At 44.3% G+C, this 23,900-nt stretch overlaps 1 protein-coding gene across 3 annotated transcripts in view; it reads left to right on the forward strand.

Moving 5' to 3' along the window:
• vps54 (VPS54 subunit of GARP complex) overlaps positions 1 to 23,900 on the forward strand; it is a 149,564-nt gene that overhangs the window by 103,496 nt on the left and 22,168 nt on the right. For 2 of the 3 annotated variants that reach the window (XM_038807716.1, XM_038807726.1), the window contains exons 14-19: positions 1,747 to 1,928; positions 4,572 to 4,684; positions 5,036 to 5,099; positions 7,992 to 8,097; positions 14,141 to 14,228; positions 16,940 to 17,061. In XM_038807716.1, coding sequence (XP_038663644.1) covers positions 1,747 to 1,928; positions 4,572 to 4,684; positions 5,036 to 5,099; positions 7,992 to 8,097; positions 14,141 to 14,228; positions 16,940 to 17,061 — 675 coding nt within the window. The remainder of the gene's footprint in view (positions 1 to 1,746; positions 1,929 to 4,571; positions 4,685 to 5,035; positions 5,100 to 7,991; positions 8,098 to 14,140; positions 14,229 to 16,939; positions 17,062 to 23,900) is intronic. The other variant, XM_038807738.1, reaches the window with a different exon arrangement.

The raw sequence follows: 23,900 nt of genomic DNA on the forward strand, positions 1-23,900 counted from the left end.
CTTCCTCTCATTTCCTTCCTCCTTAATTGACTTACTGGAACGACTCTCATTTCCTTGAACTGTGTAAGTGCTGCTAATCTTAATTACATGATCTTTATATATTGTTAAGAAACTATAAATGCAAAAATAACATCTCTAAGGATTTCTATTTCATTTGCTCTTAAAATGTTTACTAAATTTAAGTGGCCTGGAGGATAGTGAATTTTTGCGAATTTCACCACCCAAAGTGATCTGAATCCATGGTGTCTTCTCTACACGGCAAGGCCATGTTCCATCACTTCAGTGATATGCTTATTGTAATGGAACGTTTGAATTTAGTGCTTCCCATTTGAAAAAATCACCAACTTCTGTAGTGTCAATAACACTGGATGATGGTGTGATAATTCACAGACTAATTCAGCTTATTGCTTTTACTGGCAAATGATTGTTTCAGTTCCTTTTGAACTTTTTTGAACTCTTTGTAATGCACAGGTAGCTGCCGAGAACCTTTGGTATATTGTAAAATATAAAAACCCAATGTGATACAATAAGTGGTATTTCTGTGCTCTAGTTTGTCACTTTAATTCCAGCACTGCACAGGAGTGAAGGGAGCTAAATGACACACTAAGCAGGAAGGTTATAGTTGCGGGGGGGGGGGGGGGGGGAGAAAAAGAAAACCGATATTGGTAATATTTGATGTACTATCCTGAGAAGTGAACCAGTTCAAGATGTGTTGGCTGAGCATGAATTGAATTTGGCAATGTTTAACTTGTGCTGTACTGTCGGGCTACAATTGGTAGGAACATGGCTGAAAACTTCCAAACTCATTTCATGTGGGGAAACTTTTTTTAAAAATTAGAGTACCCAATTCATTTCTTTTTCCAATTAAGGGGCAATTTACCGTGGCCATTCCACCTACCCTGCACGTCTTTTGGGTTGTGGGGGCGAAACCCACGCAAACACGGGGAGAATGTGCAAAAACCACATGAACAGTGACCCAAAGCCGGGATTGAACCTGGGACCTCGGTGCCGTGAGGCTGCAGTGCTAACCACTGTGCCTCCGTGCTGCCTTTTCATGTAGGAAACTTGACTATTGTCAGGGAGAAGGGGGGAGTTCCATTCCTCAAGACTTAACCTCTGCCATTCTCCCATAAATTTGCATTTACCGGTTACCTCCCTGTCTCTTCCCCCTCCTTAACTGATTATTGTTCATCAATTTTTAAAAATTGATTATCTACTTTCCATTCACCAACCTTTTTTTTCAAATTTCAAACTCTCAATACTCGCCTTCTGTTCTCCCCATGCCTTGTTTGAATAACTACATTTTCATATTTCTGGGCCCTTTAGCGTAGTAGTAACAATCTTGTTTGTTTCAATTTCTCCAGGTCACCTGCATGTATAACCAACAGGTAATGTATCATCGGGACCATCTTCAATCCTCCTCCTTCAGTATCAGCCATCATGTTCTTGCTGATTTTTTCAGCCTTGTTGGTGCCTTAGCACTTTGCCTCAGTTTCTTTGTTTAAGAAAACTGGGATAGATTCAAACACAGCGGGACAGCGTGCTAGTCCACTGTCCTGCACAGTCCACTGTCCTGCACAGGTTAGACTAAACAAGCCAACACTCAGAACCAGGTTGGTTGAATGGAAACTCATTCAAGAGGGAAATAGTTAAATATTCACTTTAGTTATGTGGTATTGTGTCTGTGCTTTGTTATTTTTTTCCCAGTTTTTCACATAGTTTCTTTTTACTGTTTCCTTTTTTAAGGATGGCTTCCTCGAAAAGCTGAACTCCTCTGAGTTTGTGGCGCTGTCACGAACAGTGGAAATCTTTGTCCAGGAAACCGAGAAGATTTGCAGCAGACGAAGTATGTCCCTTCGTGGAGCCCTGCAAAGTCAGGCCAATAAGTTTGTCAACCGATTCCATGACGAGCGGAAGACAAAACTCGGGTAAACCCACCATCAGGAATGGAAATGTGGCTTGGAGCTGTTTGCTATAGAGATTAAACTGGTTCTCTGACCAGAGAGAAGTTAGGATAGCCCCAACTTTTGTGTTTCTCTGTTGTAAAGAAGGGGTGAACAGGCAGATTTGAGGCATATTAGGTTGGATGGAGCAGGCAGCACGTCAAGAGGGAAGACAGCAAAGCCTCAAAGCATGATGGTCATCAAAAAGCAAGATACCTTCAGACATTGGGGATCAGGCTACTTTATGCGGAATAACCTCACATCAAATTAAAGAATTATATTTTGTGGAAATTTGCGCTTGAATTATGAGCAAAACTCGTTTAGACATGATAAAAATGTGATAAATCCAAAATCCCAAGCTGTGTTTGATTGAGTTTTTGAATTATTACCAATATAAATAATTCTGTGTATGTATCCAATAATATATCTCTTGTGGTGTTTCACACAGGCTCAGAACAGTGGCCAGGAGCCAACAGGTCACAGTTTCAAGACAGGGTGAGGTGTATGTGTCAAATAGCAGGAGGCCAAGTGGAGGTGGGAATGGGTAATGGCGAGGAGTACAGATGGTTGGCCAGTGAAGGAGAGCAAGATGAGCTTTGGTGTTGTTTTAGATAAAAGCAATGTGGTTAAAAACAGGGGGGATTATCACAAACTAATCATCAAAGCAGGCCTTGTATAATGAAATTCTAACATCCTCATAAATGCTAATGTCAATTAGTACTTTTGAAGACATTACATTGCCGTAAGGCCTGCGAACATAAGCATTAGTCTAAACCCTAATGGAACTTCACTCGGTACTCATTGGAGTTAAGGTGATCTTGTTGAAATATAGGATTCTGAGGGGCTTGAAAGGGTAGATGCTGGGACGATGTTTTCCTTTGCGGGACAGAGATGAGGAGGAATTTGTTCTCTGAGGGTTGTTAGTTTTTTGAATTTTTCCTTCCCTAAAGCTGCCACCCTGCTGACTCCTGGCCACTTTTCCTGCGCCTGTGTGAAACACCACAGGAATTCCCCTCCCCAGAGAGCTGTGGAGGCTGGATCAGTGGATTCAGGGCTGTTAGATTTTTGATCTACAAGGAAGTCGAGGGTAATGGGGGAGCAGGCAGGAAAATGGAATTAGAATCAGATCAGCCATGATCAGGGGCGGCACGGTGGCACAGTGGTTAGCACTGCTGCCTCACAGCATTGAGGACCCGGGTTCAATCCTAGCCCCGGGTCACTGTCCATGTGGAGTTTGCACATTCTCCCCATGTTCACGTGGGTTTCACCTCAAAACAACGCAAAGATGTGAAGGATGAGGGGCGACTTGATAGAGGTTTATAAGATGATCGGGGGAATAGAGAGAGTAGACAGTCAGAGACTTTTTCCCCGGGTGGAACAAACCATTACAAGGGGACATAAATTTAAGGTGAATGGTGGAAGATATAGGGGGGAATGTCAGAGGTAGGTTCTTTACCCAGAGAGTAGTGGGGGCATGGAATGCACTGCTTGTGGAAGTAGTTGAGTCGGAAACATTAGGGACCTTCAAGCGGCTATTGGATAGGTACATGGATTATGGTAGAATGATGGGGTGTAGATTAATTTGTTCTTAATCTAGGACAAAAGGGGCCGAAGTGTCTGTTCTGTGCTGTATTTTTCTATGTTCTATGTGCAGGGTAGGTGGTTTGGCCAAGTTAAATTGGCCCTTAATTGAGGGGAAAAATAAAGAATTGGGTACTCTAAATTTATTTTAAAAGAAGATCGCCCGTGATCTTATTGAATGGTGGAACAGGCTTGATGGACTGAATGGCCCACTTCTATTTCTTATGATTCTAAAAGAGGCGTTTAATGCAAATGATATAAGCTGGATGCAAGGAAATCAAAAAAGATCAATGGGTGAGGGGGTGTGAAGCAAAGCTGGGAAAAGTTTAAAGGAAATGGAAAAGTGTGTTTTTAAAGTGTAAATGGTAAAAGAGTCATTATTTTTGTGGGCGGCACAGTGGTTAGCATTGCTGCCTACAGCGCTGAGGACCCTGGTTCAGATCCCGGCTCTAAGTCACTGTCCGTGTGGAGTTTGCACATTCTCCTTGTGTTTGCTTGGGTTTCGCCCCCACAACCCAAAGATGTGCAGGGTGGGTGGATTGGCCACGCTAAATTGGCCCTTAATTGGAAAAAAATAATTGGGTACTCTGAATTTATAAAAACAAAAAAAAAACGAAGTAAAAGAGTCGATGACAGAAAGTTATCATAAGTCTTATGAACAATGAAGGAATGGCAGAGATATTAAATTCACACTTTGCCTCGATTTTAGGAGAAACCTGTTATGGTGAATGTGAAAGTGAATGGGAATAGTATAAGATCAGGGAGGCGGAGGGGGTAAGAAAGATTGGTGCAACTCAAATGGGTAATACACCGGGTTTTCATGGCACACATTCTGAAATTGTAGCAGTGAGTTAGAGAAGAAAACCGAGCTTCTGACAATCTTTCATATTTAATATTCACAATTAATCATAACCTTTGCTTAAAATTACAATAGGCAATCATAGTATCGTATAAAGGTCTGTTCTTTTTCTAAGCAGCCATACTTGTGTATAATTATTAAAATCATCATGTATGAGATTCTGATGTCAGTTTTTGGTTTTGCTGTAGTCTTCTGCTGGATAATGAACGTTGGAAACAAGCCGAGGTTCCAGCGGAGTTTCAGGACTTGGTAAATTCCATTGAGGATGGAGTGATCGCTTTACCCGAAAAGAAAGGCACAGGTCAATTTATAACTTTTCCAAAAATAAATAAATAATCAACTTTTCATCAGATTTTACTTGTTAGAGAAAATTGATTCTCAATTTCTAAGTATGGAAATAAAATTTTACAAGGAGAAAGAAATATATTTTAAGAGGTTTAAATGCTGAATGTCTGATATTCGAGGTGTCATACTCTGAGCCATCTCAACAAGAGAAAAATAAATCTCTTCCTATCTGATTTAATTCATGCTTTATCAATTGTGCATTATCTTCACTTCTCAAAATGTTATTCAACTGGTGCAAATGTGAAATATGTGAATGTAGCAGAAATAACATTTTCATTGCATTAAAAGTGATTTGTTTACTTTGTAGTTCCACAAGAACGAAAGCCAGCCGATTTCTTGTTTGTCGATGGACAGAAATATGCTGTAGTTGGGTAAGCTGGGCATTCATTATAATGTGGGCTGTGAGTTGAGTAAGCTGGCATTCATTATATTGCAGGCTTTCTGTCAAATCTCTTGTCTTGTGCTCTGATTTTGATAAGTAGAACAAATTTCACAAGATCCAAAACCTCTAAATATGTTGAGTGGGTTAATTTGCTATGACTCAGTTACTCAGATTTATTACATTAGGCTTTGGAGATTGGTGTCCAGCCCATTCTCCTGTGTTCTCATACTCATTAGACTGGCAAAAGACTAAAATTAATTGGTTTATTTATTATGACAATACACAGACAGTGAACTACACAATAAGGATGTATTCATGCGGTGCTTAATACATACAGTTGAATCTATCCAAAAGTGATTTAAATATATATAGTCTTATACACTGGGGGAAGGTCCTTTGAAAACTTTCCAATGTGAGACCATATATTAGGTGATATAATTCCTATGTGAAGCCTGAATTCAACTTCCTATTGATGTTTGATTAACACTGGGTCATAGCCACGTTTTGCAATTCATTTGCAAATCTAACAACTTGACTTGTGTGTCTGATTTCTGAGCTGCAATCTCGGTTTTGAAATTTGATGAGGAAAAAAATAGCGACCAACTTAATTTTTAAACTATTACATACAACAGATATTTTCTTATTGTCAAACTGTAAATATTGCTTTCATCAGTTAACTGTGGGGAGCAAAATCTTCTCAAACAGTTTTTCATATCAGGTAATATGTTATATATTTAACTAGGTAAATTAATACAGCACAGAAACATATTACTCATGCGTTCCTACAAGTCTCTGCCCATTGGAAATGAAATGAGGGACCTGAGAAAGCTGCTTGAGAAGTTTCACAGGGTTTCACAGTAAACAGGTTGGTGTGCAGCCATGTGCTGAGGCAGCTCCACCTTCATGTTTCTGAACAATGTTGACTCCAAGCTCAGGGGCTTACCTTGTAATGGCTAAATCACCCCATGGGTGATGGGGAAATTTAGAAGATGAATCTCCTAGAGCAGCTGGCTCAGAGGAAGCGGATGCATGGTACACACAGACAAGTGGAATAAGTTTGATGGGCGTCAAATAGGGTATAGAAGACTGAAAAGTTTAGCTTTTTAAGAAAAATATCTGTTGGAAGAGTGGAGGAGGTTAGAGTGGCTTACCTTTACCAATGAACTTGGGCTTGAATGCAGCCTCAACTGATAAAGTGAAGACCCCTCTTTCATTCATAGTTTAACCTTGGAAATTGCCATCAGAGTTTTATATAGTCAAAGTAATCCTCTCATGCCATATTTAACATGGATTTTTGATCTGCCTGGAACCACAGCAGCTTATTCCACCTGATGTGACCAACCTCTCATCAGAGTAATTTTATATCCAGGAATATATCTTATTTATTTGAAATGAGTTTGCACCATCAGTACTTTGATAAAAACAATTCAAGGCAATTTGAATGTACGCTATGAATGTCCTTGACAGTTCATTAAATGGTACACTTGGTGAATAGTTGGTTTGCTGTCTCAATCGCTAGTATTTAGCCTCCACTAGTTGTTCTTCTGATGTTTCAGCACAGAATTCAAACACAAAATCTTAAGTGATTGGGGAAGACTTTCCTTTTCTTCCATTTGTACCTGTATCTATTCCATGATTGCCCGGACCTGTATTTATTCCATGATTGCCCGGAGCTGTATCTATTCCATGATTGCTCTACCCAAAGGCAGCTCCTTTGTTTATCTGCTGATGCTTCATCCTGAATCATATTCCCCAGCAGTTTTTTTGACAGTTGTAGTTTTCCATTACTTTCCACACTCTAGGGCAGAGCGAGGAGGAAGGTCCCAGGTCCACCTCAGCCGGAATGGGAATAGAACCCATGCTGTTGGCATTACACCAAACCATGCACTAAACAGCCGTCCAACTGAACTAACCAGCCCCTGTCTGGACCTATGATGCAAATGTATCTCTTGAAAATTCTGTAATTTATACAGCTTTCCTATATTGACTTACTAGCCTATTTTTTCACTTTGCCGTACTCCAATAAAACTGTTTCTGCAATAATAGCAGTGTCTTGTGCAGCTCAAACTGTCATTTAGAAATTAGTACGTGGGTGTCTTCACACGTGTTTAATATTTATTTACTGGGGATTTCCCCAAAGAGAAAAAGTTAATGGCCCAAATCGGACCGCTGTTCAGTTGAGAACTTTGACATCAGAGGGCGACACAGTAGCTCACTGGTTAGCACTGTTGCTTCACAGCGCCAGGGCCCCAGGTTTGATTCCCGCTTGAGTGACTGTGCAGAGTCTGCACGTTCTTCCCGTGTCTGTGTGGGTTTCCCCCGAGAACTCCGGTTTCCTCCCACAAGTCCCGCAAGACGTGCTTGTTAGGTGAATTGGACATTCTGAATTCTTCATCTATATGCCCGACTAGAACTTCACTGCAGTGTTAATGTAATTCTACTTGTGACAATAATAAAGATTATTATATTAATTTGTTTTGAACCTGTTAAGGTATCCTCAGTCTTCAGAAATGATATCACTTAACACAATATAAACATGGAGTAAGTTTAATTGCACAAATATTTAATCTTTCGAACGCTAGTTAGAATATTTGTTTTGACCATCTATTTACTAATGTGTTATCAACTGAGCTCAGGCTTGAGGCTAGAACTGCACCAATATTGGTCTTTTAAACTTCTCAGTAATGTTCATTCAATGTCCACTAGTATCACTGTAACACCTTGTGTGGGATCATATTGCAATATATTCAGTATATTTAACCTGCATGCGTTCTGGTGTATTTGTTTATGCAGCAACATTTGTAGCATTCAACCATACCTATCGTCAACCATACCGATCCTTCATGGGGGTGATAATTCTGTATTTCTTTTATCGTGACAGGACTGTTTTGCTGTTAATAAGAATAATATTTGAATACTGTCAGTGTGTAGATGATATCCCTTCAATTACTACTGACATGCTCACTCGCCTCTCAGATTTATTAAAGGTATTTATTTAAAAACTATTTGTTATAACAATGTAGCTTAGTAGATGTTGTCCCTGATTGAGTAACTTGCCAGCATTCTCACAGAGAATGATGACCTGAGCAAGGTATTGGAATGTTTCCAGATCTTGTGAAGAACAATCTCACTGACATCAAGAGTGGAGAAGTAAGGAGACCAAAGTAAAAAATGAACCTCTACGGGAATTATTTTCTTCAATCAAATGTTTGGTCCTTTTAGGATAAGATTTGCCAGTGATAGCGAATGCCAGTTGTCCCAGTGTAGGATCAGGAGCCCTCAAACCAGCTGCAACATGGATCGACTGCAAATTTAAAAGTATCCCTACTCTGTCCAACATTCCCTGTTCAATTTGAGCACCTGCTGCAGCAATATGTATTTTTCCATCTCTTGAATGAATTACCCTGCTGGCATCTTTGAGTCAGATTGACGGTGTCAATTCCAGTTTAGAGGCAAGGCAGTTTGTACCATAGAGCAAGAATTATGAGGAAAGGGTTTGAGATTATTTTGTCCTTTTGTCAAAGAGAAACTAAAATACCACAACTTTGTTGGGTTAGTTAAACCCAGGGTGCCGACCTCAATTATCCAACATTCCCCAAGGAATTCCTTTATAACTTTCCCACCTTTAGTTTAATATGGTTTGTGAGTCAAATATAATTTATGCCAATTAAGAAAATAAAATGTGATGTAAACCATCCCTGGAGCACTGAAATACCTTTTCACATCACATAGCTGGTCGTTTTATATTTCATAAAACTTTGCAAACTTCCGATAGGATTGAATGGTCTGAGATAGCACAAGAGCAAGATGAAAGAATAACTTTTTCCTGTGATTTAAAAAATATATATTTTTATTCTCCTTTTCACATTTTCTCCCAAATCTACACCCACCAACAATAAACAATAATCAGTAACAAATATGTCAATCCCCATATCAATAACAATGATCTCATCCTCCCACCAAACCCCAAACATTAGCCCGCATGTTCACATAAACAAATGACAAAAAGGAATCTGCAATCACCCATAGTCACCATTAACACACAGACCCCCTCCGCCCTACCCTCCTAACCACCGCCCTCCCCCCAACTAATGTGCGATGTTATACAGTTCTTGAAAGTGCATAATGAATAATGCCCATGAATTGTAGAACCCCTCCATCCTTCCCCTGAGTTCAAACTTAATCTTCTCAAGAGTCAAGAATTCCAACCCCCCCCAGCAACGTTCACACACATCCTCTACTCCTTCAAAGAATCGGCTCATCCTCGCCCTCGCGAGGTGCTCTGTATACCACCTTCAGCTGTATCAGCCCCAACTTCGTGCACAAGGTGGAGGCGTTCACTCTCCGGAGCACCTCACACCAGAACCCCTCCTCCATATCCTCTCCCAACTCTTCCTTCCACTTTGCTTTGATCCCTTCCAGTGGTGCCTTCTCCTCTTCCGAAATAGCTCTGTAAACCGACAACACTACCCCCTTCTCCAGTCCCACTGTCGTCAGCACCTCCTCCAGCAATGTGGACAGGGCCGGCTCAAGGCGCCGGCAACTCGGGCAGTCGCCCGGGGCGCCATGTGCTAGGGGGCGCCAGAGACACAGGTCCCGCGCATGCGCAGTTGGGCAGGTGCCAACCAGCGCATGCGCGATGGCCGCCCTCCCCCAGGGTGGCCCCCCCGCTCGGTCCGCTCCCCTGCTCGGTCCGCGCGCCCCTCCCCCCTCTGGTCCGCCCCCCCACCCCAGGGCGCCGAAGTTCAGCTTGCCCAGGGCGCCAGCAACCCTAGGGCCGGCGCTGAATGTGGAGGCCGGCTCCACCGGGATGCTCTGTATCTCCTTTCTGGCAAAATCTTGAACCTGCATGTATATAATCATTTCCCCCTGCTCCAGCCCATACTTCGCTTCCAGCTCCTTCAATCCTGCAAACCGACCCCCAAGGAACAAATCTTTTAGTGTCTTTATCCCCTTCTCCTCCCATTTCCGAAAATTTCCATCCCACTTCCCTGGCTCAAATCTGTGCTTCCCCCGAATTGGCATTTCCCTTGACCCTGCCCCCAACCCGAAGTGTTGGCGAAACTGCCTCCAAATTCTCAATGAAGCTATTATTACCGGACTCACTGAGTATTTCCTCGGGGCCATCAGGAGCAGCGCTGTTGCTAGTGACTTCAATCGCGACCCCCTGCACAAACTCTCCTCCATTCTGACCAACTGGGAATCAACCCGTCTGGCCCAGCTCCGCACCTTCTCCACATTCGCCGCCCAGTAATAGTACATCAGGTTCGGAAGACCCAAACCCCCTGTCCGCCTTCCCCTCTGTAGCAGCACCTTTCTAACTCTGGCCACCTCCCTCCCTATATAAACAAAGTAATCATTCCTTCAATCTCTCTGAAAAATGCCTTTGGCACAAAGATCGGCAGGCATTGGAAAATAAACAGAAATCGCGGCAATACGTTCATTTACCTGACCCGCCAGTGACAGAGGGAGACCATCCCACCTTGCCAGGTCGGCTTTTACTCTCCAGACCAAACTGCTGTACCTGCGGGGACCCCCCCCCCAAACTCCCGGGCAATCTGCACCCCCAGGTATCTAAAGTGAGTCCCTGCCCTACGGAATGGCAGTCCCCCCATCCCTGGCCGAGACACCACAAAATACTCACTCTTGTCTAGATTTTGTTTGTATCCTAAGAAAGACCCAAACACCCGAAGAAGCTCCACTATTCCACCTATTGACACACTTGGTTTCAACATGTATAACAGCAAGTCATTGGAATATATGGACACCCTATGCTCTGTCCCCCCCCCCCCCCCGCACTGTTCCTTTCCATACCCCCGAACTTCTTAATGCGATGGTCAACAGCTCAATCGCAAGTAAAAGCAGCAGGGGGGACATAGGCCATCCCTGCCTAGTCCCACAGTGGAGAGAAAAGTATTTTGAGCTTGGCTCCTTTTATAGTAGCTTTACCCAATCCACAAATCTTGGTCCAATCCCAAACCGCTCCAGAACTGCCATCAAGTACCCTCATTCTACCCAGTCGAACACTTTCTGGCGTCCAATGCCACAACCACCTGTTTCCTTCCCCTCCGCCGGTGCCATAACCACGTTCTATACCCTTCTAATGTTTGAAAAGAGCTGCCTCTCTCTCACGAACCCCGTCTGATCTTCACCTGCCACCTTCGGGAGGCCCTCCTCCAGCCTACCTGCCAGTACCTTCGCCAATACTTTTGCGTCCACGTTTAAAAGTGAAATGAGCCTACACGACCCACACTCCATCGGATCCTTATCTTTTTTAAGCAACAGGGAAATCGTGCCTGCCCCAAAGTTTGTGGCAACACCCCCTTCCCTATCGCCTCTTCAAACATTCCCACCATCAGGGATGTCTGCTTATCCTTGAAATTTTTATAATATTCCACCAGAAACCCATCCAGCCCTGCTACCTTCCCCGACTGCATCCTCCCAATCGCATCTTTTATCTTCTGCTCCACTATCATCCTTCTATTGTAGCCCTGTCCCCCTCCCCTAACCTCGGGTAGTCCAACCCATCTAGAAATTCCTGCTTCCGGTCTCCCCCAGGAGGCTCTGACCTCCTCCCTCTTATAGAATTCCTCAAAGACCTTGTTAATCAGATCCGGAGCCACCATCAACTTCCTCAAAGGGAAGCTGACCTGCTAACCTACCTTATCTCCATGCTCGTAAACTGCACCCCTTGCTCGCCTCAATTCGCCCTCTACCTTCCTGGTAGATAGTCGATCAAAGCTTGCCTGTAGTTCCTTCCTCTTTTCAACTTCACTGGGTTCCCATCTTCTGCAAAACTCCTATCTACCTCCAACATCCCATCTATTACCGCTCCAACCTCTCCTCTTTGTCCACCCTGGCCTTAAACGAGATCACCTCAACCCTCACCACCGCCTTTAGAGCCTCACAGACAACTGCCTTCGACAGCTCACCCGTACATTTGAAACCTATATATTCCTCAATTACCGTTTCAATTTTGTCACAGAACCCTCGGTCCCCCAAAAGTCCCACATCTGATTTCCACCCCGGCCTCTGTGCTACCCCCGTCTCCAGTACCATATCCAACCAATGGGGACCATGATCTGATACTGCAATTGCCGAGTATTCCGACCCCTTAACCCCAGCCAGCAAAACTTTCCCCACCACGCAAAAGTCGATCTGCGAGTATACCTTATGGACTGCTGAGAAAAACGAGTACTCCCGTTCCCTCGGGTGCAGAAACCTCCAAGGGTCCACCCCTCCCATTTCCACCATTAGCCCAACCAACGCCTTTGCGCCCCCTAATGGGACCATCGAGCGCAGCCGTGACCTGTCCAACCTTGGCTCCTGCACCAAGTTCCAGACCCCCCCACTATCAGTTTGTGTGTGTCCAAGTCGGGTATGGCCCCAAACATCATCTTCGCGAATCCCACAACGTCCCAATTGGGACCGTATACACTTAACTGTGCCACTAACCTCTCCTCCAGCGCCCCTGTCACAATCACGTATCTACCCCCCTAATCTGCAACCACATTCTCCATCTGGAAATGTACTCTTTTGCTGACCATTACCGCTATCCCTCGAGCCCTTCCGTCAAATCCAGAGTGAAACACCTGACTAGCCCAGCCCTTTTTAAGTCTCACCTGGTCCTTCACCCTCAAGTAAATCTCCTGCAGCATTGCTACATCAGCTTTTAAACTTTTAAAATGCGCATGCATCCTCTACTTCTTGACCGGATCTCCTAACCCCCTCACGTTCCACGAGACTATCCTAACTGGGGGTCTCTCAACCCCCACCCTTCTTAACCACCATTAACATACCACCGGCCCTGCCCCATGAGCCTGACCTGCCCCCATCCATTGTTAACATTGAACTCCCCCCCCCCCCCCCCCCCCCCCCCCCCCCCCACAGTTCCTCTTGAAAAACATCATCGAATTCCCTTCCCCCCCCTCATCAAAACCTGCTAACCAGGCTCCAATGCTATTTCCTCCAAGCTGTTGAATGGACCAGATGCCAAACTGGTTTTAAGCACTAGTAAATTCACCTATAGAATCTTGCATTTTTGTTGTGCGTAACTGTGTTTGTCTCACGTTAAGTGGTTGCCGGGCAGCACAGTGGCGCAGTGGTTAACACTGCTGCCTCATGGCGCCGAGGACCCAGGTTCGATTCTGGCCCAGGGTTACTGTCCATATGGAGTTTGTACATTCTCCCAGTGTCCGCAAGGGTCTGACCCCCACAACCCAAAAAACGGGTGCAGAGGAGATTTACCAGGATGTTGCCTGGTATGGCGGGAAAATCTTATGAGGAAAGGCTGATGGACTTGAGGTTGTTTTCGTTAGAGAGAAGAAGGTTAAGAGGTGACTTAATAGAGGCATACAAAATGATCAGAGGGTTAGATAGGGTGGACAGTGAGAGCCTTCTCCCGCGGATGGAGGTGGCTAGCACGAGGGGACATAGCCTTAAATTGAGGGGTAATAGATATAGGACAGAGGTCAGAGGTGGGTTTTTTACGCAAAGAGTGGTGAGGCCCTGGAATGCCCTACCTGCAGCAGTAGTGAACTCGCCAACATTGAGGGCATTTAAAATTTTATTGGATAAGCATATGGATGATAAGGGCATAGTGTAGGTTAGATGGCCTTTAGTTTTTTTCCATGTCGGTGCATCATCGAGGGCCGAAGGGCCTGTACTGCGCTGTATCGTTCTATGTTCTATGTTCTATGTGCAGGGTAGGTGAATTGGCCACACTAAATTGCCTCTTAATTGGGAAAAAAAAGTAGGTACTCTAGATTTATATATTTTTTTAAATGTTAAGTGGTTGATTGAGCCACTGGTTCTGTTCACAGGCCTTTTGTATTCATGAAGGAGTATCAGTGAATTTTATTCACAGTGAAGCATGCATTATGTAACCATTTAGTGATTTATTAAAATTTGGTATTCTAATTAATAGTTTATAATTTATTACCATCTGGAATGTTGTTTCAAGCAATAAATATGTAAATTCAGAGCATTTCTAAAAAGCTCTTAATGGTGTTCTTCTTTATTTTATTTTAGCATTTTAATTCACGCAGCTGTCAGCTCGTGCTTGGTGCAGGTGCATTACAGGTTGTGGGACTGAAAACAATAACTACCAAAAACTTAGGTACATATTATTCTTCATAATTAATCAAACTGATTCTCTGAATATTTTTTATGTATTTGGTGAACGCGACTGTCCACCATTCTAAGTGCAAAATCCATGGAATCACTGACTCAATCGGATTATAAGGGGTACTGCTTTTGAAAGAGTTTAAAGATCACTAATTTAATATGGTTAATGTTTGCTTGCTAATTAATGGTTTTATTAAATGTGAAAATTACAGAACCTATGATACTAAGTGCTGGTTCAATTTCCAGTAAGTAAGCTTCCTCAAAAAATTCAAGATACTTGTAACTTAATTTTACTATTTCTGGGAGAACCCATAATTGTGACCCTTCCCATCAAGAAGCTGCTTAGCTCCCCTGAGCTGGGGAAACAGAAGAAGCCGTAACTCCTGATCAGCAGGATCTGGATGGATCCTAGTGAGTAAACTTTGTTCAGGGTTTTCTGGCTTCACCATGGGGAGGCAGTGGTGTGGTGGTATTGTCACTGGATTGGCAACACAGAGTCATGTGGACCTGGATTCAAATCCTATTGGCAGATGGTGAAATTTGAATTCAATAAAAATCTGGAATTAAAAGTCTAAAGGTGACCATGATACTATTGTTGTAAAAACCCATCTGGCTTTAGGGAAGGAAATCTGCCATCCTGGTTTGGCCTACATGTGACTCCAAACCCACAGCAATGTGGTTGACCCTTAAATGCCCTCTGTGATGGGTAATAAATGCTGGCCCAGCCAGCGACACCCAATAAAAAAAAAACAAGCACACCTGCACACCGAACACAATATAAACAGTTTCTCAGCTGCATTCCTGACAGCACCCAGGGAAACATAACATGCTGCTCAGTGCTATTATGTAGAGCAGAGTTCAGATATTTACTCTACTATTTATTTTGCTAATATACCTTCCCATAGCTCTCTACACCAAATTAATTTTCATTTTCTAAGTGTTATTTCTATGCGAGCATTTATTGAGCCCAGAGCTTCAGCAAATAGATTTAATACTGTGCCCTTTTACCAGGAAAGGTTCTATATGAGTAAGTACTATTAATAGAGTCGTTTCATATCAGCCAGCATTACGACAGAGAACAAATGTTAGCTTTAAATCGGCATCCTGGAGTATAAAGGATACAACTTCCAATTTGGCAATGCATGTGTTTGATTAACGTAACAATGTGTATAAACTTATTTGATTTCTACTTACTATGACTTGTGTGGTACAATGCTATACAACAATCTGCATAAATTAGATGTGAGATATATAACTCAAAGGATTAAGAGAGAAAGGATGATTGCAGGTGAAATTACATTACTTTGCAATGAACTGGACAGAATGAAATTAAAGCAAACCAGAGAATTTCTGCTCTGTGAAATAATATTTAACATGATTTGGTTTTCATAGAATCCCTAGTATAGAAGGAGGGGATTTGGTACATCAAGTCTGCACTGACCCTTCAAACATCCACCACACCTAAGCCCTATCCCTATATCACTACCTATCCTTTTGGCTAACCTGGATATCTTTGGACTGTGGGTGGAAACCGGAGCACCCGAAAGAAACCCATGCAGGCAATGGGAAAATGTGCAAACTCCACACAGTCACCCAAGGCCAGAATTGAACCCGGGTGCTGAGGCGGCAGTGCTAACCACCGTGCCACAATTTTTTGAGTATAATGCTTCTGACAGAGTACCACAGAAAATTATAGGCCTACGGAATTGGGGCATATAGTAAATTAGTTAGAAGGGATGAAACAGTGGGTTAAGAGACACTTTAAAGTGGTTGGAAGTGGCTAGCCGTGTCCTACAGGGTTCTGTTCAGAGACTGCATCAGTTCACTGTGTACATCAGCCATTTGGAAATTGGGCTAGAGATGCTGCTATCGGAATTTGCAAATGATAATAAAATGTATATTAAATCTGAGAACTAATGGAGAATTTGGGTGAAAAAAATTATACCGTGATTGGAAGAATATTATGTGTCATGGGAGAGCAGAGGGATTTAGGAAGTCATGATCACAAGAACTAAAAAGCAGCAGCTTAAGTGCACAAGGCCTTAACAATAGTAATGGAGTACGTGGTTTGATGGCACAATGTGAAAAATATAAAACTGGAGATGCAACAGTAAATCTTCATAAAATCCTGGTAAGATCATGGTTGGGATACTGTGCACAGTTTTGGACATTACAGGAAGGATGTTCAGGCAGTACAGGGGCTGTTGTGCAGATTCACTAAGATGTTGCTTGAACTGACTTTGAATAATTTGTGCTTTTTATTTTGTCAGAACAGATGAGATTAAATGGTGTTTTGAGAGAAGTGTTTCAAATTATGACAGAATGGGACAAAGTATGTTTACAGTCATGCAAGTAGATTTAAGATTAACTGAAAGGTATTTAGGATAAGTGTGCTAGAGTGAAATTTATAGGCTGCAAGACTGAGGAATTAATTTGGACAGTTAGTGATTGAAATAAAAATCATGTCAGTATTTAAGATTGGACCACATAGGTGGTTGAAGAATTATGGAAACCGTGCAGGTATGTGGCATTGTGGTGACTGCTTTCGGAGAACTCGAGCACCAGCAAAGAATAGTTAGGTTAAATGACCTGTTTTTGTTGAACAATTCGATTTCATTCATTGTCTTTCATCTCTTGATGTTCAATAAAAGGTTCAACACTTTAGTTAATGATCTTGCATTTCTCTTAATTTTATCTGTCCAGCTCTTGCCTCTCGTTGTTTACAGCTTATTGTGCACTACATTCCCAAAATTAGGGTGCACTTTGAAGCTCGGCTACAGCCAAAGCAGTACAACATGCTGAGGCACTTTGACCATATAACTAAGGTAATATTGTTAAGCATCTTCTGAATTGTTGTATGTTAAACATGAACTTTAAATTAAATTGGAGCCTGTTATGCAAAAATTATTTAAAAGTTCATATTTGATGAGTGGGATATGTCAAATTGTTTATTTTTAGTTTTGATCTATGAAGGGCATGAGGAAACTATAAATCAAGAATGTTTTGTGTTATCCCTCTGGTATACTCCCTTTCCTTGGGTATCCAGTTGTATTTTGAATGTATATTATGTTTTTGCCTCTATACATACATTCCCCATCCTGGCATTCTCCCTGATGATCCAAATTTGGTTTCTACTCATCTACATTTTTATCCTGTGGTCCAACAAAATAACAATCAGGACAGATACAAGAATACCAAATTTCAACGGGAACAACAATTTATACCACATGAAAAAGGGTGTTGATTGGTTGGCAAGTGGACTCTGGCCAAGGTGTCCCTTTGAAATTTGGTATTCTTGCACCTGTCCTGGTGAGTAGAAGATAAAAGCTTCAACAGTATGTCTCTTTTTTAACAGCCTTCAGAGTGAAAATTATGTCGAAAGAAACACAAGATTTTCTATTCGCCTACAAATCTCTAGTTCACATTAAAGGTTTATGGACACAAATCTATCTTGTTGAAGCTGATGTATGGGCTTGGATCTAGATATTGTTTCTTCCATTGTTTTTTTTTAATAAACATTTTATTGAGGCATTGTTTTGGCATTTGGCAGCATAACCAATGTACATGAAAATATAATCATAGTGCAAATACCACCTCCCTCCCCAACAGGTTCACCATTAATTAACCCCCTAATCTATGATAACCTAACCCCCCACCACCCACTGACGATTAATTCTCAACGAAGAAGTCTTTGAATGGTTGCCACCTCCAGGCGAACCGTAAGTGACCCGCTCAAGGCGCACCTAATTTTCTCCAGACAGAGAAAGCTAGCCATGTCCGATAGCCAGGTCTCTGACTTCGGGGGCTTTGAGTCCCTCCACGTTCGTAATATCTGCCCGGTCCGGGCTAATAGGGAAGCAAAGGCCAGAACATCTGCCTCTTTCTCCTCCTGGATTCCTGGATCCTGCGACACCCTGAAAATCACCACCTCTGGACTCAGCGCCACCCTTGTTTTTAACACCGTGGACATGATGTCAGCAAACCCCTGCCAAAATCCCCTAAGTTTTGGACATGCCCAGAACATGTGGACATGGTTCGCTGGTCCTCCCACACATTTTGCGCACCTCTCTTCCACTCCAAAGAATCTGGTCATCCGGACCACTGTCGTGTGAGCCTGGTGAACGACCTTGAATTGAATCAAGCTGAGTCTGGCACAAGTTACGGTCACGTTGACTCTACTCAACACGTCCGCCCAAAGGCCCTCCACTATCTCTCTCTCTCTCTCTCTCTCTACCTACCCCTGCCAGATCCTCCTCCCACTTTCGCTTCAGCTCCTCCACCTGCGTCTCCTCTGATCCCATAAGTTCAAATATCAGAAACGCTCCCCTCACCTATCCATCCTCTGGAAACTACCCTGTCCTGAATCTTCCTTAGCGGCAGGAGTGGGAAGGTTGGTACCTGTCTACACAGAAAGGTCCGCACCTACAGATATCGAAATTTGTTTCCCGCCCGCCAATGCAAACTTCTCCTCCAGAGCCCTGATATCCGGAAAGCTCCCCTCTATAAACAAGTCCCCCATTCTCTCAATCCCCTCTCTCCGCCATATTCGGAACCCCCCCGGGGGACCAGACCGATAATTGCTAAAGTTCGCCAGCGCCAGCCCTCCCTCTCCCCGACTCCGCTCCAGCATTACCCTCCTCACTCACGGGGACTTGCCCCTCCATACAAAGCCCACTATAACTTTATTGACCCGCTTAAAAAAGGACCGCGGAATGAAGATGGGGAGACATTGAAATACAAACAGGAATCTCGGGAGGACCATCATTTTCACCATTTGGATTCTAGCAGCTAGAGACAACGGGAGCGCATCCCATCTCCGGAAATCATCTTTCATCTGATCCACCAACCGGGCCAAGTTCAATTTATGTATCTGATCCCAATCCCGCGCTACTTGAATACCTAGGTACCTGAAACTGTCCCCTACCAACCTAAATGGCAGTTCCCCCAGTCGCCTCTCCTGACCCCTCGCCTGGATCGCAATCATCTCGCTCTTACCCATATTAAGCTTATACCCTGAAAACCGGCTGAATTCCCCTAAAATTCCCTGGTCATCCGCACACTGCGAGTCTCTGTGCTCCATCCACCCCTCCCCCCCGGACCAGCCCCTTGAGGCCCTCAGAGCAATTGCCAACGGCTCTATAGCCAGCGCAAACAGCAGTGGGGGCATCCCTGTCTCGTCCCCCCGTGTAGTCTAAAATAGTCTGGTCGTCCTGTTCGTCCGCTTGCCACAGGAGCCTGGTACAGCAGCCTGACCCAGTCAATAAAGCCCCACCCAAATCCGAACTGCCCCAGAGCCTCCCATAAATAATCCCACTCAACCCCGTCAAAAGCTTTTTTCACATCCATCGCGACCACTACCTCCACCTCCCTACTTTTTCCGGGGGCATCATGATCACGTTTAACAGCCTTCTTACATTGGCCACCAGCTGCCTGGCCTTAACGAACCCCGCCTGATCCTCCACAATGACGTTCGGTACACGATCCTCAATCCTGGAGGTCAAAATTTTGGCCAACAGTTTGGTGTCTACATTCAACAGGGAAGTCGGCCTGTAAGACCCACATAGCTCCGGGTTCTTATCCCATTTCAGGATAAGCAAAATTTTGGCATCGTCTGGAGCAGAACTCCTCTTTCCCTTGCCTCATTAAACACCTTAATCAGCACCGGTCCCAATATCCCGACACCTTTTTGTAGAACTCCATCGGATACCCAGTCCTGGGGCCTTACCCGACTGCAAGGCCTTCAAGCCCTCCACTATCCCTTCCAACCCGATTAGGGCCCCCAGTCCTCCTACTAGCTCCCCATCCACCTTTGGGAAAGTCCAGGAAGTGCCTCATCCACTCCGGCCCCGCAGGAGGTTCCTACCTGTACAGCCTGCTGTAGAAATCCCTGAACGCCTTACTCACCCCTGCCGAATCCCCAACTAAGTTCCCATCTCCGTCAATAATTTCCCTATTTCTCTAGCTGCCTCCCTCTTTCTGAGCTGCTGTGCAAGCATCCTGCTGGCCGTCTCACCATGCTTGTCGATCGCCCTCCTCGTCTTTCTGAGCTGTTCCACTGCCCTCCCTGTGGTTAACAAGCCGGACTCAGCCTGTAGCCTCCGCCGTTCCCTTAGATGCCCTATCTCTGGAGTCTCCGGTACCTCCTGTCCACTAGTAGAATCTCCTTTACCAGTCGGCCCATCTCTGCCCTGTCTGTCCTGTCCCTGTGAGCCCGGATCGAGATCAGCTCTCCTCTCACCACTGCCTTCAGCGCTTCCCAGACCACCGCTGCTGAGACCTCCCCCGTATCATTTACCTGCAGGTAATTTTGTATGCATTTCCTCAGCCTCTCGCACACTGCTTCGTCCGCCAATAGCCCTACATGTAACCTCCATTGCGGGCACTGGTTATTGTCTTTACTAACCTGCAGGTCAACCCAATGTGGAGCCTGGTCCGAGATTGTGATCGTCGAGTACCCCGTGTCCACCACCCTGCCAGCAAGGCCTTACCCAAAATAAAGAAATTGATCCGAGAATATACCTTATGCACGTGGGAATAGAAGGAGCACTCCTTCACCCTCTGCTGCCTAAATCCCCAATAATCCACCCCCCCCCCAACCCACCCATCTGCACCATGAACCCTTTCAGTTCCTTTGCCATTGCTGGCACCCTGCCCGTTTTCGAGCATGACCGATCCAGGCCGGGATCAGTAACTGTATTAAAGTCCCCTCCCATGATCAGCTTGTGCGAGTCCAGGTCCGGTATCTTCCCCAACACCCTCTTTATAAATTTCACATCATCCCAATTTGGCGCATGTACATTAACCAGCACTACCTTAATCCCCTCCAACTTACCACTAACCATAATATATCGATTCCCCCACATCCAAAACTATTTACCCACCTCAAATATCACCTGCTTATTAATCAAGATCGCAACCCCTCTAGTCTTTGTGTCCAACCCCGAGTGGGAGACCTGACTGACCCAGCCTTTCCTCAATCTAACCTGATCCACTATTCTAAGGTGTGTCTCTTGCAGCATTACCACATCCACTTTCAGTCCCCTCAAGTGCGCAAACACACGCATTTAACCAACCCATTTAACCCTCGAACATTTCAGGTGATCAGCCTAGTTGGAGGGCAAAGTGCCCCTCCCTGCCGATCAGCCATCCCCTTTCTTGATCCCGCCTCCAGTGCCCGCCCCCCAGCAGCCCCCACCACTAACCTCTCTGTCCCTCAACTGAAGTCCCTCCCTCGTCAGCAGAACAACTACCCCCTCCCCACCCCCCTAGCAACACCACTCTGAATCCTAACCCATACAATAAACTGAAGATATGCACCCCCCCCAAATTGCGCTTCCGTAAGCTAGCTCACGCAGCTAGCTTGGTGGCCCCCGGCGCCAAAAGGTCTCCCACTTATTGTTCCCTCACTCCCCTCCCCCCACTCATACAAACAAATTCCCTCATCTAATAATCCCCATACAATCACCCAGCTGAAAAAAACAAACACCGAAACCCAAACAAGCACGTCTCCATCCTCCGAAAGTGCACATCAAAGAGAAAGCCATTGCCAACATCCACCAAAAAGAAAACCCGAAAACGAAAAAACACCCCCCCCCCCCCCTTCTTAAACGGAACTCAAAAACAGAAGAGAAAAAATAAAAAAAGAGACCCAATATAAGCCAACAAGTTGCATGAAAGTTTGCGAGTTCTCAGCCCCCTACCAGTCCTTTTCTTTACGTGAAGTCCAGTATGTCTTCAGGCGACTCAAAATAATGATGCTGGTCCTCATACGTGACCCAGAGACGAGCCGGATATAGCAGTCCAAACCTCACCTGCTTCTTGAAGAAGATTGACTTAACTTGGTTGAAGCCTGCCCTTTTCCTAGCCACCTCCACACTCATGTCCTGGTACACCCACAGGATGAAAAATGAAAATGAAAATTGCTTATTGTCACGAGTAGGCTTCAATGAAGTTACTGTGAAACGCCCCTAGTCGCCACATTCCGGCGCCTGTCCGGGGAGGCTGGTACAGGGATACTGTTGTCCTATTTACAGGTCCGCGTTCACTTGGCCCACTGAAGAATACATTCCTTGTCCAGGAACCTGTGGAATCTCACCACCATTGCCCTCAGAGGGTCCCCCGTTCGAGGCTTCCTTGCAAGTGCTATGTCCACCTCCAAGGGTCGGGAGAATGTCCCCTCCCCAGCAGCTTTTCAAACATACCGGCTACGTATGCCCCAGCATCAACTCCCTCAAACCCCTCCGGGAGCCCAACAATTCTTAAGTTCTGTCGACGGGACCTATTCTCTAGGTCCTCCACCTTCTCCAGAAGCCGTTTCTGCTGGTCCCGCAGCATCCCCACCTCCAGCTCCACCGCAGTTTGATGTTCCTCCTGCTCCGCCAGCGCCTTCTCAACCTTCTGGAAAGCCCGATCCTGGGCATCCAATCTGTGCTCCAGCCGATCAATCGACTCTTTAATCCAGGCTGTCCCGTTTCTGCTTGGCAAAGCCATCCTGGATGATCTGCATTAACTGCTCCGCTGATCGCTGGGCCGACACACCAGGGGTCCAGTCTTCGGCCATGCTGTCTCCAGCTGTAGCTTCAGCACAGCTCTTGCCTATCTTTCTATTTCTGCCTTTTTGTGCACTTCTCGTTCTTTTCTCCATACAGCGATACGTGGAAACAATGCCCAATTGCCTCAGTCTTCGAATTTACCGTTTAAAACCAGAAAAAAGTCCGGCGGAAAGGTCCAAATGTCCAACCATAGAGGGAGCCACTAAATGTACGTCTTACTCCTTCATAGCCGCCACCGGAAGTCCATGGTTTCTTTCTAATAGGACCTTTGATCCATTGCATTAAACACAACCTTGTACTAAATATACTAGCTCTGATTCTTAGCCCTCACTTGCAGTAAGCCAAACCAAACTTATAGTTGGTTAACTGAAATTTGCTATTACAAAATGACAGCCTTTATCAATCCTTTGTTCATCACATAATGCATCTGTATTGTATAACAGAACTCCTGTTACTAATCCTTGCCTCCAGATGCTTGCCGTTTCCAGTGGGATGGTTTCAGTTTGGGTCTTCTCCTGCACTACTCACCTTGGTTCACAATTTTCCATGGATGATATATAAAGCCTATTAACCTTCAGCCACTTCTGTCACACTCTGTAAACTCCATACAAAATTATTTGCTGAAAGAGATGTAAAGTCAATCCTCTTTTTAGTATTGATTTAGGAATAGGGCAATAAATGGCGTCAAGGAATCCGACATGGCAAAAAGCTTTGAAAAACTGTTACAGTTTGAGAAACTGAGAGAAACCCTCAGATATCACTTTGAGTTACTAGAGTAAATAGCCTCTGGGCTGTTGAGAGATATTTCCTCCTTTGGGATTAAGGTGTTAATACTGTGTTGGGAGTTGTTTACAAGATCAGCTTCTGCAGCTGCAATTTCTGATAAATGAACTGCAAGAAAGAAACATTGGTCTTTCTTCTACTACCTATCTTCATTCATTTTCCCTGCTTGTTCATTCTTCCCTGCAACTTTATTAAAGAAATTGAGACACAGTGTTGTACTTGTAGTTATTAAAGACACCTTGATATGTTAACATTCCTCTATTTTAGATTATACAAACCCAGCCCAGTGTAATTATTTCAGCCTTTTGTAGCAAAGCAAAACATAAAAA

Source organism: Scyliorhinus canicula, chromosome 1 (assembly GCF_902713615.1).
Source record: "Scyliorhinus canicula chromosome 1, sScyCan1.1, whole genome shotgun sequence".
NCBI lineage: Eukaryota > Metazoa > Chordata > Chondrichthyes > Carcharhiniformes > Scyliorhinidae > Scyliorhinus > Scyliorhinus canicula.